The following is a 12,894-nucleotide window of genomic DNA, read 5'->3' as shown; positions in this document are numbered from 1 at the left end:
ACAACAGGACCCTGCCCCCGCCTCTCCCCTCCTGGGCTTGTCCTCACTTCTCTCTGCTCACCAGGCAATACAGGTCTCTTGGCTACTTGCAGACTGGGCACAGCAGGCAATCTCCCCCAGTACTTCTGCTCCCTTTTGGGGAGAAGACCTCCATCCATTGCAACTACTGAGGCTTGCATAACAACTGTCATCACACGAGACTGATTTCTGAATGATCACTGCTAACAGCAGGCACAGATTAGTCCCTCTCCCAAGGCTGGGCTTGAGACAAAAACACATGTGGCTCCGTGGCTTCATGCACTCCCCTTCTTCTTCAGAAGATGAAGATCAACAGCTGATGGGGAGAGATGGGATCTACCTCACTTAGTGGGGCATACATGTCTTGGCCAACAGGTTGGCCTGTGGGGTAAAGAGGGCTTTAAACTAGGTGGGACGGGGGAACGGGACAGTTATAAAGACAGGGTAGTCAACAAAACAGAGCTCAAGTCAGGAGGCCTCCAGAGGGTCTGTGCAGCCGGGGATGGGCATATGAGACATGGCTATGGGGGATCCCCTTGCACCCCTCCTGGGAAACCTGTGTCCACAACTACCTCTCTGAAATGCCTGTACACCAACAAATGCACCATGGGGAATAAACAGGAGGAACTGGAGATCTGTGTGCAGTCACAGGGCCACAATCTCATTGCAGTTACAGAGACATGGTGGGATAGCTCGCATGATGGGAATTTTGTCATGGATGGCTACATGCTTTAGGAAAGACAGGCCAGGAAGATGAGGTGGTGGAGTTGCTCTTCATGTGAAAGAGCAACTGGAATGTATCGAGCTCTGCCTAGGGGTGGATGAAGAGTGAGCAGAGAGCTTATGGGTAAGGATTAAAGGGCAGGCTCACATGGGGGACACTGTTGTGGGTGCCTACTACAGGCCACCTGATCAGGAAGAGGAAGTCGAGGAGGCCTTCTACACACAGCTGGAAGTAGCCTCACAATCACAGGCCCTGCTTCTCATGGGGGACTTCAACCACCCCGATATCTGCTGGAAGGACTACACAGCTAGGCACAGACAGTCCCGCAGGCTCCTGCAGAGCATCAATTAGGACTTTTTGACACAGGTGGTGGAGGAGCCATGAGGAGGGGTGTCCTGATGGACCTTGTATTACCAAAGAAGGACTGGTTGGAGATGTGAAGGTTAGGGGCAGCCTTGGCTGCGCTGACCATGAGATAGTGGAATTCAGGATCCTGCATGGAGGAAGCAAGCCAATAAGCAGTATTGCAACCCTGGACTTGAGGAGATCGGACTTTGGCCTCTTCAGAGGCCTACCGGGAGGAGTCCCACGGCTTAAGGCCCCAGGAGGAAGGGGGGTCCGGGAGAGCTGGCGAGTATTCAAGCATCACTTCCTCCAAGCTCAAGAGCATGCATCCGAAGGAGAAACAAGTCCAGCAAAGGGGGCAGGAGACCTGCATGGATGAGCAAGGAGCTCCTGCCAAAACTCCAACAGAAGAGGAAAGAATGTGGAAGAGGGGACAGGTCACTTGGGAGGATTCTGAGAATGCTGTCAGAGTATGCAGAGATTCAACGAGGAAGGCCAAGGCCCATTTGGAATTAAGCCTGGCAAGGCATGTCAAGGACAACAAGAAGGGCTTCCTCAGACACATCAGTAGCAAGAGGAAGACTGGGGAAAATGTGGGCCTGCTCCTGAATGGGGTGGGAGCCCTGGTGATGAACGATGCAGAGAAGGCAGAGTTACTCAATGCCTTCTTTGCTTCAGTCTTCACTGCTAAGGGTAGCCCTCACCAATCCCAGAGCTGTGAGAGGAGAGAGAAAGTCTGGAGAAAGGAAGACTTTCCTCTGCTCAAGGAGGATCGGGTTAGAGATCTTTTGGGCAAACTTGACATCTGCAGATCCATGGGCCCTGATGGATGCACCCACGAGTACTGAGGGAGCTGGTGGATGTTGTTGCTAGGCCACTCTCCATCATCCTTGAAAGGTCGTGGAGAACTGGAGAGGTGCCCGAGGACTGGAAGAAAGCCAGTGTTACTCCCATCTTCAAAAAGCGCAAGAAGGAGAACCCACGAAAAAACGGCTGGTCAGCCTCACCTCCATCCCTGCAAAGGTGATGGAACAGCTCGTTCTGGACATCATCTCCAAGCAGACGGAGGTAAAGAAGGTGATCGGGAGGAATCAGCATGGATTCACCAAGGGCAAACCACACTTAACCAATCTGACAGCCTTCCACGACGGAATGACTGGTTGTGTAGATGAAGGGAGAGCAGTTGATGTTGTCTACCTCGACTTCAGCAAGCCTTTTTACGTTGTCTCCCATAACATCCTCCTAGGCAAGCTCAAGAAGTGCAGGTTACATGAGTGGACAGTGAGGTGGATTGAGAACTTCCTGAAAGGTAGAGCTCAGAGGGTTGTCATCACTGGCACACAGTCTAGCTGGAGGCCTGTAGTTAATGGAGTTCCCCAGGGCTCAGTACTGGGGCCAGTATTCTTCAACTTATTCATCAATGACATGGACAAAGGGACAGAGCGCCTCCTCAGCAAGTTTGCTGAGCATACCAAGCTGGGAGGAGTGGCTGATACACCAGAAGGCAGTGCTGCCATTCAGAGAGATCTGGACAGGCTGGACATTTGGTCAGAGGAGAAGTTCATGACGTTCAACAAGGGCAAGTGCAGGGCTTTGCAGCTAGGGAGGAATAACGCTTTCAGTTATTCACCAGTACAGGCTGGGGGCTGACCTGCTGGAAAGCAGCTCTGCAGAGAAGCACCTGGGAGGCCTGGTGGACAAGTTGACCATGAGCCGGTAATGTGCCCTTGTGGCCAGGAAGGCCAATGGGATCCTGGGGTGTACGATGAAGAGTGTTGCCAGCAGGTGGAGGGAGGGGATCCTGCCGCTCTACGCAGCCTTGGTGAGGCCTCACCTCGAGTCCTGTGTCCAGTTCTGGGCTCCCCAGAGCAAGAGAGACATGGAGCTCCCAGAGAGTGCCCAGCATAGGGCTAAACTATTTTCAGTGGAGACATTCAACAGGACAAGAGGCAACAGGCACAAACTTGAACCACAGGGAGTTCTGCCTGACCATGAGGAAGAACTTCTTTACCATGAGAGTGCTGGAGCACTGGAACAGGATGCCCGGAGAGGTTGTGGAGCCTCCTTCTCTGGAGATATTCAAAAGCTGCCTGGATGCAATCCTGTCTAACATTCTCTCGGTGACCCTGCTTGAGCAAGCAGGTAGGACTAGGTGATCTCCAGAGGTCCCTTCCAACTTCTGCCATCCTGTGATTCTGTGATCAGAAAGTTTAGCACAAGGCAAGGAAGTCACACTGCAAAGAACATCCCTACTAGGCTTTGATTGATCCACCCTTTGAAAGACAAGCCCAGCCTGAGACAAGGTGAGTGTGGACAGAAACAAACATGAAGTTTGCAAAGTTTTTGTATAGTCTCTCAACTACGCAGTTGTCATTCTGAAACATGATCTGGCCTATGTCTGATAACTCCATGCACACATCCCCTTAGGGTTCAGAGGCCACCAAAGTGCTACAGATTCCAAGAATATTGAGAGAGGGGGAAAAAAGGAAAGGAAAGAAAGGACTTGATTTTGCATTATCTGAATGCAAGGTTCACCAACAGCCTGAATGGTGAGGACACTTCTCTTCCCTAGGTAAAAAATTTGAAATTGCAGGGAGAAGAATTGGAAGAGGTTTGTTTCAGCTGGCAGCATGATCAGAGTCTGGAACAGCTTCTGTTGGAGCAGCAGCTCTCCATACTCAGCAAGAGAGGACTGCAGGGCCGCATGGCAGCTCTCTTCAAAACTAGGGCTACAGTGTGCAACAGTGAGACCAAGGATAAGGGACTGGGTAAACAGAAAAAAACCTCTGAGGTGAGAGTGGCTATGTAGCTGAACAGCAACCATGAGTGACCAGCTTTCACCAGGGCTCAAGGGGACCAAAGGCAGCTCCTCGACTCATACGCCCTGGCTTATTGAGGAACACATTTTCCCTGTGTCTTTCACCTACCTCGAAATTTGCTCTTCCACCTGCACCCTATAAACTACTAAGTATGTTAACAACGTCCTTGAATCGAGGCTTTTTCAACGACAAGATTCACCTCCCAGGATAGAACTCAAGCTGTTACTCCTTCTGTAGACAGCAGAGTGGCTTCGTGTGCCTGCAGAGTCGAAGCAATGCAGCATGTGGCAGCATGCAATTACTTCCGCTTTGCCTGGCACTCAGACACAGGCAGTCGAAAGCAGTCCGTCCCGAGACACTGTGCAAGTATTCTGCAGCACTGAGTCACAGCCGAACACGAGTGCCAGCTGCGGTAGAACTACACTTTCTGGCAGAGCTACGCATGAGTATGTAACAACATGGAATCCCACAGGGGGGAAACCTGCACTACAGCCGCGCAAACGGCACACAGGAAAAAACACACATGGAATGAAACCATCAAGATGACAACCAGGGATGCGGAGCGAACGGGAACCATGTCTGCTGCAAGAAGACACTGGGTGGGGCACAGCTGAGGTTCTCGTTCTCTCCCGCTTCTCGCGGACGGGGACTAAGAAGGTGGGGAACACAAATCCAGAAGGAAGAACGAGCAAAGGCAAAGAAGAAAGAAAATGAGGGAGAGAAGTCACCCACCCCCTTCTCAACTTTCCTCCGCGAGGAGCCCTTCAGGGGCCTCACCCCCACTCCCCGCCCCCTCAGACCATCAAAGACGGAGCCATCAGCGCTAATTACGGCCACCAGCTGCCTGGCATTGTCCATTCACACCTAATGAAGGCTAAGCTCGTTAGGCACTGACTGCAGGCACTATATGGAGGTGATGTCGGTTAATGACGGCAATCTCCTGAGTTTCTTTTCCACCCTTCCCTTCCCTTTCCTTCCTTTCCTCTCTTTGGCCGCAACATCCCCTGCCGTTACATTCCTGTCCACAACACCCTCTTCTCGCTTCCTCGTCTCCAATCCCGCCTTTTCCACTGTAGTGCTTTTTACATGTCGACTCCACTCCTGCAACAAGTACGCGCAGCACTTCAGGAAAAAGCCCTCAGGCCTCTGCCTTCTTGATTCCCACCGAGCCATCGCAAACGCCGAGGCCTCCACAACGAAGCTGTTTGCGTGGGAACGAAGCTCCTGATTCACCATGATCAACAGGCACAGGCGCAGACTCTTCCCTTTTGCAAGGCTGCCTTTGAGACACTGATGTAGCTCAGCGGTTTCAGGCGCTCTCCTTCCTTACCGAAGAGCGGATAATAGAGCAGGGTAATCCTTTTACAAACAACACCTCTGTTACGCCGTGACAGGGTACTCCACCTCCCGACATACGAGACCAGCCGAAGATACGGTCGGTGTGGACAGACTCCAGAGACACCTGACAATTCCAGGCACGCTTTCGTTGGCAAGTCCCACTGAACAAAGCCCAGCAAGAAAACGCCCAGCGAAAGATGAATTTCAATACGGGAGACACAGCTCTCCAGTGATCTCTCTCCCCCCGCCCCCCGCCAATCCCGCCAAAGAAAACTTCCGTTGTATCTCGTTCTCCACTTGCAGCTGAAGGATGAAGGTCAGGCATCCTTTTCAGGCTGCCTCTTCAGGCTCGTGCAGCCTGCAAAACGGTCTTGGGAAAGCATCACTAAGCAGCTCTCTTGACTTAGGCACTTCTCTACGCATTCTCGGCGCCAGTGCCACGGTGCCAGGAAATTGCTGAACACCAACCAGCTCCCACAGTTCTGCTTCCCACTCCCAGCACGACTGGGCCTAATGCAGATCCTTACCCTAACAGCCACACTATTACTAAAGGAATATACGGATTGTGCCAAATAGGCAGCTTCTGGCAGAGCGTCTCAGCCAGAACCTACACGACGGGCATCGAAGCAGCAAACGGTTGCTGGGAACTCCACACACTGGAGGCAATAACATTTGTGAAGGTGCTGCCGAGACAGCTCCAACCACAAGCGGCTCTCATTTCATTCTCTGAGACGACTACCCAACTCGGGAAGAGCGAGCAACAGCTACCAGGCAGCAGATTTGGTCTGCTGGCTTTCAAAGAGCCGAGGGGCACCCTCCTCCTCATGCCTCGCTGGAAACCATCTCTGAGAAGGATAAGGCCCCAGCATCGCAGCCCCAACACCTCCGGAGGCCGAGGCAAGCTCCCGGCGCCGCACGCCACGAGAACACCCTCCCGCAGCACCGTTCCCAGGAACGAAACGGGAAACGCTCAGGAGAAAGCGTTCTGGGGAGAACCCTCGGGAAGACCTCTGCAGAAGGGATCCCACCAAGCCCCACGCTCCAGAGCACGGACTCCTTCTCCAAGCACGCACCGGCTCTGAACGCCGAGAGCGTTTGCAAGCGAAGGGAAACACAGCGGGTATCGCAGTGCCAAGAGGCGCAGACCAAAGAGCTGCCAAGTACCGGCCGAAAGGCAGAGGCAAAAGCGGGCAAGGAGCGTCAGGGCAGGCGGAAGGGTGGGATGGGAGGAGAAAAGAAAGTGCCACTGACCGTGTCCAGCAGAGCGGGCGGATCCTGCGGCGTCTCCTTCGCCGCGCCGCCGGCGGGCGGCGGGAAGTTGGGGCTGAAAACCATGAGGTCGCTCTTGCCCGCGCCGTCCGCCACGCACAGGCTCCGGCTCTGCCGCTGCGAGTACGACCAGCTGCCCACTTCGCTGGCGCACACCAGTGTCGCCGGCCCGGGCCCCGAGAGCACGGCCGCCCGCGGCGCACACCGCCACGCCCCGTACAGCACCAGCGCCAGCAGAAAGAGGCTCGACACCGCGCAGATGGCCACCACCAGCCACACGTTCGTCGCCGTCGCCGCCGCGCCGCCGCCGCCGCCGCCCTCGGCGCCCGCCGCCGGCCGCAGCCCCGACGACGATGAGCCCGCGCCCGCCGCCGCCGCCGCCAGCGCCGCCTCGCCGCCCTCGCCCAGCGACACGCTCAGCGTGGCCGTGGCCGAGCGCGCCGGCTCGCCGTGGTCCCGCACCACGATGAGCAGCGTCTGCCCCGGGCCGTCCGCCTCCTCCAGCGCCCGCGCCGTGCTCACCTCGCCGCTGTACAGCCCCACGCGGAACGCGCCCTTGCCCCGCGGCTCCCGCAGCTCGTAGCGCAGCCACGCGTTGTAGCCCGAGTCCGCGTCCACCGCGCGGATCTTCGCCACCACCTGCCCCGCCGGCCACCCCCACGCCGCCCACGCCCACAGCGACGCCGACGCCGACGGCCCCGCCGACGCCGACCCCGACGCGCCGCCCGCCCAGGGCCCCGCGCCGCCGCCCGCCGGCGGCAGCAGCGCCGGCGCGTTGTCGTTCTCGTCCACGACGAAGAGCTGCACCGTGGCGTTGCCGCACAGCGCCGGCTCCCCCGCGTCCACCGCGCGCACCTCGAACTGCAGCACCTGCACCTCCTCGTAGTCCAAGGGCTGCAGCGCCCACAGACGCCCGCTCTCTGCCTCCACCGACACGTAGCTCGACGCCGAGCGCGACGCCCCCCCCGCCACGCCCTCCGCCAGCGAGTAGCTCACGCGCCCGTTGCCCGCCTCGTCCGGATCCCGCGCCCACAGCCGCGCCAGCTCCGCGCCCGCCGCGTTGTTCTCCCGCGCCAGCACCGTGTACACGGCCTGCGCGAATGCCGGCGCGTTGTCGTTCACGTCCGACACCGGCACCCGCAGCCCGCGCCTGGCGCGCAGCGGCGGCGCCCCGCCGTCCTCCGCCCGCACCTCCACCTCGTACTCCGCCACCCGCTCGCGGTCCAGCGCCTCCCGCAGCACCAGCGAGTACGAGCCCTCGAACGTCGCCACCAGCCCGAACGGCGCCGCCGGCCACACCGCGCACCGCACGCGCCCGTTCGCCCCCGAGTCCCGGTCCGACACGCTCAGCAGCGCCACCACCGTGCCCAGCGCCGCGTCCTCCGGCACCGGCACCGACAGCGACGTCACCCACACCTCCGGCGCGTTGTCGTTCACGTCCAGCACCTCCAGCTCCACACTGCAGTGTCCAGACAATGGAGGCGAACCCTTGTCTTTCGCTTCCACTTGTATCTCGTATAGACGAACGTCCTCAAAATCCAGGGGACCCGCGAGCCTCATCTGCCCTGTGCTTGGATCTAGCAAGAACAGGTTTTTTCCTCTACCAGGGATTACGTTAGTGACTGTATATGTCACTTCGCTGTTCATTCCCTCGTCCGGATCCGTGGCACTCACGCGCAAAACCAGCGTCCCCTCTGCAGCGTTCTCTGACAGCTGCACTTTATAGACCGACTGGTTGAACTCGGGCGCGTTGTCGTTCACATCCAGCACCGAGACCACCAGCTCCATGGTGCCCGACAGCGACGGTCTGCCCCCGTCACTCGCCGTCAGCAGCAGCCGGTGCACAGGCATCGCCTCCCGGTCCAGAGCCTTCGACAGCACCAGAAATAACGATTTCCTGTTTTCATCCGCGGATTTCACTTCTAGAGCGAAATGCTCGCTCGGGCTGAGTTTGTAGGAGAGCTGCGCGTTGGCTCCGATATCTGCGTCCGACGCGCCCTCCAGCGGGAAGCGCGAGCCGGGAGGGGAATTCTCCGATACGCTGAGGTTTTTGCGGGCGGCGGGGAAGAGCGGCGCGTTGTCGTTGATGTCGGTGACCTCCAGCTCCACGTGAAAGACGCGCAGCGGCCGCTCCAGCAGCACCTCCAGGCGCAGGGCGCACGGCGCGCTCTTCCCGCACAGCTCCTCCCGGTCCAGCCGCGAGCTCACCACCAGCGCCCCGCTCGCCCCGCTCACCTCCACGCTCGCCCGCCGGCCCTTCGCCACCAGCCGCAGCCGACGCGCCTCCAGCTCGCCCGCCTCCAGGCCCAGGTCCTGCGCCAGGCGACCCACCACCGTGCCGCCCTCGGCCTCCTCCGGCACCGAGTAGCGCAGCTGGCCGCCGCCCAGAGCCCAGGCCGCCTGCAGCACCAGCACCCGCAGCACAGCACGCACGCACACGCCCATGGCCGGCGCCGGCACTCGCACGGGCCCCGCGCGGCTCCCCGGCACCGCCGCCGCTCGCCGCGGCTCCCCGGCACCGCCGCCCGCGCCCTGCCGCTCCCCCCGCGCTCACAGCCGGGCTTTCCGCCGCGCCGGGGCGGAGCCGCCGCGCCGCCGCCGCCGCCGTTCCTGAGCCTGCAGCGACACCGTGTGCCCCGACGCCAAACGCGAGGCTTCCTTAACCGCAGCCTTCGCTTCCCACAGCGCACTCCGTGCTGCCGCCCCCGCCGTAGGCCGAGCGCTGGCCCGTTGCACCCATGCAGTCGAAGCACAGCGAGCGCCACGGGCGTCCTGCTCCTTTTGCCTCGAGCCCTCGAGCCCTCCGGCTGCCTGCCAGGAGCGCTCGGCAGTGGCGTACACCCTGCATGAGTCCTGCGTATCCCGGTAAGCGGAGACCTGCGGGAGCTGCACAAACGCGGTGCAGGAAAACGTGGGCAAGGGGCAGGATCTGCAACAAAACAGCAGAGGATGCAAAGGGAACGGCAACGAGCTCTGCTGCATCCGGAATAACGTTCTTTGCTAAACGGTGTAACAGGCTCTGTAGGGGACCGATGATCTCCCCCTGCTTCCTTGCGAAGGAGGGGGCCATGAGGCGAAATCCTGAAGGGATGCAGGAGGAAAACGGAGCTCGTGAGAAATCGCCCACTTCCGTCTTGCTTCCCTCTGCGGGGGAACTCCGGATCACTGCTTACCACGGACCACTTTGGACCACTGCCACTCCGCTGCTAAGACCATCACAGACGGAGCCATCAGCACTTACTACGGGGCATCAGCTCCCTGGCATGGCACATGCACTCCAAACGAGAGGCAAGCTCCTTACTGATTAACAGTATTCAGCAAAGTGCCATCAAGCTTGTTCCTGTGGGTGAATTTGTTTCCCCTCCCTTCCAACTCCTGCCTTTCCCTCTGCTTCCTACTCCTTCTCTCCTAGCCTCTTCAAAACGCTTTCTGCCTCTTCGGGTTCTCTTCTTCCCTCCATTTCTCTTCTCCTCTCTTCCATTTTCCAAAGCATTTTCCGAACGTCTGTGCCATTCTTGACATGAGGCTTGGGCAAGATTTCAGGCACAGCCTACTCTAGCACTTCCTGATTCCTTCCCATCCTGGCTTGCACGAGGTGCCTGAGTACTGAGGATTCTGTAGGATTACCCCGAAAAGCAGTTTCTGAGAATCCCCCCACTCCCCCACCATATGCCTGTGGACTCGGAGCCACAGAGCACACCTGGGAAGGCCATTCACAACAGGACCCTGCCCCCGCCTCTCTCCCCCTGGGCTTGTCCTCACTTCTCTCTGCTCACCAGGCAATACAGGTCTCTTGGCTACTTGCAGACTGGGCACAGCAGGCAATCTCCCCCAGTACTTCTGCTCCCTTTTGGGGAGAAGACCTCCATCCATTGCAACTACTGAGGCTTGCATAACAACTGTCATCACACGGGTCTGATTTTGAATGATCACTGCTAACAGCAGGCACAGATTAGTCCCTCTCCCAAGGCTGGGCTTGAGACAAAAACACATGTGGCTCCATGGCTTCATGCACTCCCCTTCTTCTTCAGAAGATGAAGATCAACAGCTGATGGGGAGAGATGGGATCTACCTCACTTAGTGGGGCATACATGTCTTGGCCAACAGGTTGGCCTGTGGGGTAAAGAGGGCTTTAAACTAGGTAGGACGGGGGAACGGGACAGTTATAAAGACAGGGTAGTCAACAAAACAGAGCTCAAGTCAGGAGGCCTCCAGAGGGTCTGTGCAGCTGGGGATGGGCATATGAGACATGGCTATGGGGGATCCCCTTGCACCCCTTCTGGGAAACCTGTGTCCACAACTACCTCTCTGAAATGCCTGTACACCAAGGAACGCAGCATGGGGAATAAACAGGAGGAACTGGAGATCTGTGTGCAGTCACAGGGCCACAGTCTCATTGCAGTTACAGAGACATGGTGGGATAGCTCACATGATGGGAATTTTGTCATGGATGGTTACGTGCTTTTCTAGGAAAGACAGGCCAGGCAGGTGAGGTGGTGGAGTTGCTCTTCATGTGAAAGAGCAACTGGAATGTATCGAGCTCTGCCTAGGGGTGGATGAAGAGTGAGCAGAGAGCTTATGGGTAAGGATTAAAGGGCAGGCTCACATGGGGGACACTGTTGTGGGTGCCTTTAGAGAATTGGCTGGACAAGCATGGATATCAGGCCATGCAAATGAGCAACCCTGACTTGCTGATATGGAGTAACCTTGGAGACACCTTGAAGGACAAGTAATGAGGGAATAAGAATGAATGCTATGCAAAAACAGGATGAAGGGGCTGGTGAGATGGGACAGTGAATATGTGGATAGCCAATAGCACAGAGCTTTGCGGTGTGAACTATAGTACTAAGCCAATTAGATATAGCCAGCAGGATGCTTGAGCGTGTGAACAGCATACGATGGTATATAAGCAGGTTAAGTTGCTGAAATAAACAGATCATATTGCTAGCTCATATTGAGTCGTCTTATGATTCCACAAGCCCGCCTCCAACAAGTGGCACCCGAACAGGGACCCCGAAGACATAAGTGAACCTGCTTTCTATGAAAGCTGGAGGAAAGGCCCTGTGCGCACTAAAGAGGAATTCGTGCAGCTGCCCTCCGAATGCCAGTAAGACCGCTGATCCTTGCCATAGAGATGGAACGAGAAGCAGCAATACAGTTATTGATGGAATTCCTCGCTAAGCAAGAGGCGCCCGTCTCTACTAAGAAGTTACTTGCCCTCTGTGAGTGGGCGAGGGGGCATGGACATTTAAGTGACACCCACCTTGGTATTTAGTGTCGACGAATGGCAGGAGGTTGGCAGTACCCTATGGGACAAGACTCTGGATGGTAGCAAAATCACGAAGGAATTGAGTGCAACCTGGCGGGAAGTGATTAATGCCCTGTAGAAATATCAGTCAGAAAAAAGGGTCGCATGTGCCGCATCGGCAATGCTGGGGGATCGCCCCTCGGAAACCTCTCCCGCAGTTACTCCCTCACGGCTTTTTGCGAGCCAGTCCTCCGCAGGAGGAATGGAGGTTCCTGTGGCTGAGAGCGCAGCAGAGATAAGGGCAAAAGCGGCTCAGAGCCAGGCAGAGCAGGAGGGGCAGACTTCTCGTTTGGACGAAGGCCAAGGGGGCCCTTGTTGCCGTCCCTCTGCACCGCCTCTGCCAGAGAACGAGAATAGTGATAACAAAGGGAAAACAGCTGGGGCAAGGAGTGCGCATGCGGAACCTGAGGAGGAGGGCCGCTTCCTTGACCCCCCTCCTTCGCTGCGGTCACGCCGCTCAGGGCCTCGGCCTTCAGACCATCTGTTGGAGGAAGTTACTCGGCACATGAGCAATTTGCAAGCTGGAGAAGTGGGTGATGTGCTTGTTATCTCTTCTGGCGGAGTGCAATTAAAGCCCTTGAATACACAACATCGGTGGTCAGGGGTGATCTGCGATGCCCTTTTGGAGGGTGAGTGGCAGGCCGCCGCTGCCTCTCCTCCCTCTGCCTTCCCTGTGACTGGTACGAATGCAGGTGGCCAAGCCACTGCTAGATATCACCCTTTCGAGTGGAAGTTGATGCAGCAAATTCGCAATACAGTTGCTACCTATGGATTACACGGAGAGCCGTCATGACAAATGATTACGTATTTGTTTGCATCAAATGTCATGACACCGGATGACTGTGTTTCAGTGGCAAAACTGGTGTTGACCCCGGCGCAGTTTCTCCTGTGGGAACGATATTGGGAGGAGGGCTGTCGCAAGGTGGTCAACGTGCCGAGGCCATAAACTGATCCCCTGCGAGATGTCACCTTGGATATGCTGATGGGCAAAGGAATTTATGCTGCCGCTGCTCAACAACTGCAGTTTCCGGTGGATTTCCACAACGCCTCTGCTGAAGCAGCTAAAAACGCGC

At 57.2% G+C, this 12,894-nt stretch overlaps 2 protein-coding genes across 2 annotated transcripts in view; both read right to left on the bottom strand.

The window, feature by feature from the left end:
• Positions 1-12,894, bottom strand: part of LOC134146759 (protocadherin alpha-C2-like) — a 129,082-nt gene that overhangs the window by 104,558 nt on the left and 11,630 nt on the right. The gene's annotated exons all lie outside the window — the stretch shown is intronic.
• On the bottom strand, positions 6,445-9,022 carry LOC134146767 (protocadherin alpha-3-like). Its single transcript, XM_062587293.1, has one exon. The coding sequence runs from the start codon at positions 8,956-8,958 to the stop codon at positions 6,445-6,447; it is 2,514 nt and encodes an 837-aa protein (XP_062443277.1). The 5' UTR covers positions 8,959-9,022.

Source organism: Rhea pennata, chromosome 14 (assembly GCF_028389875.1).
Source record: "Rhea pennata isolate bPtePen1 chromosome 14, bPtePen1.pri, whole genome shotgun sequence".
Taxonomy (NCBI): domain Eukaryota; kingdom Metazoa; phylum Chordata; class Aves; order Rheiformes; family Rheidae; genus Rhea; species Rhea pennata.
The sequence above is the reverse complement of the archived record's forward strand: the minus strand, read 5'-3'. Positions and strand labels throughout refer to the sequence as shown.

Coding starts and splice junctions, on each gene's coding strand:
- LOC134146767 (XM_062587293.1), bottom strand. CDS start 8,958: ATGGGCGTGTGCGTGCGTGCTGTGCTGCGGGTGCTGGTGCTGCAGGCG.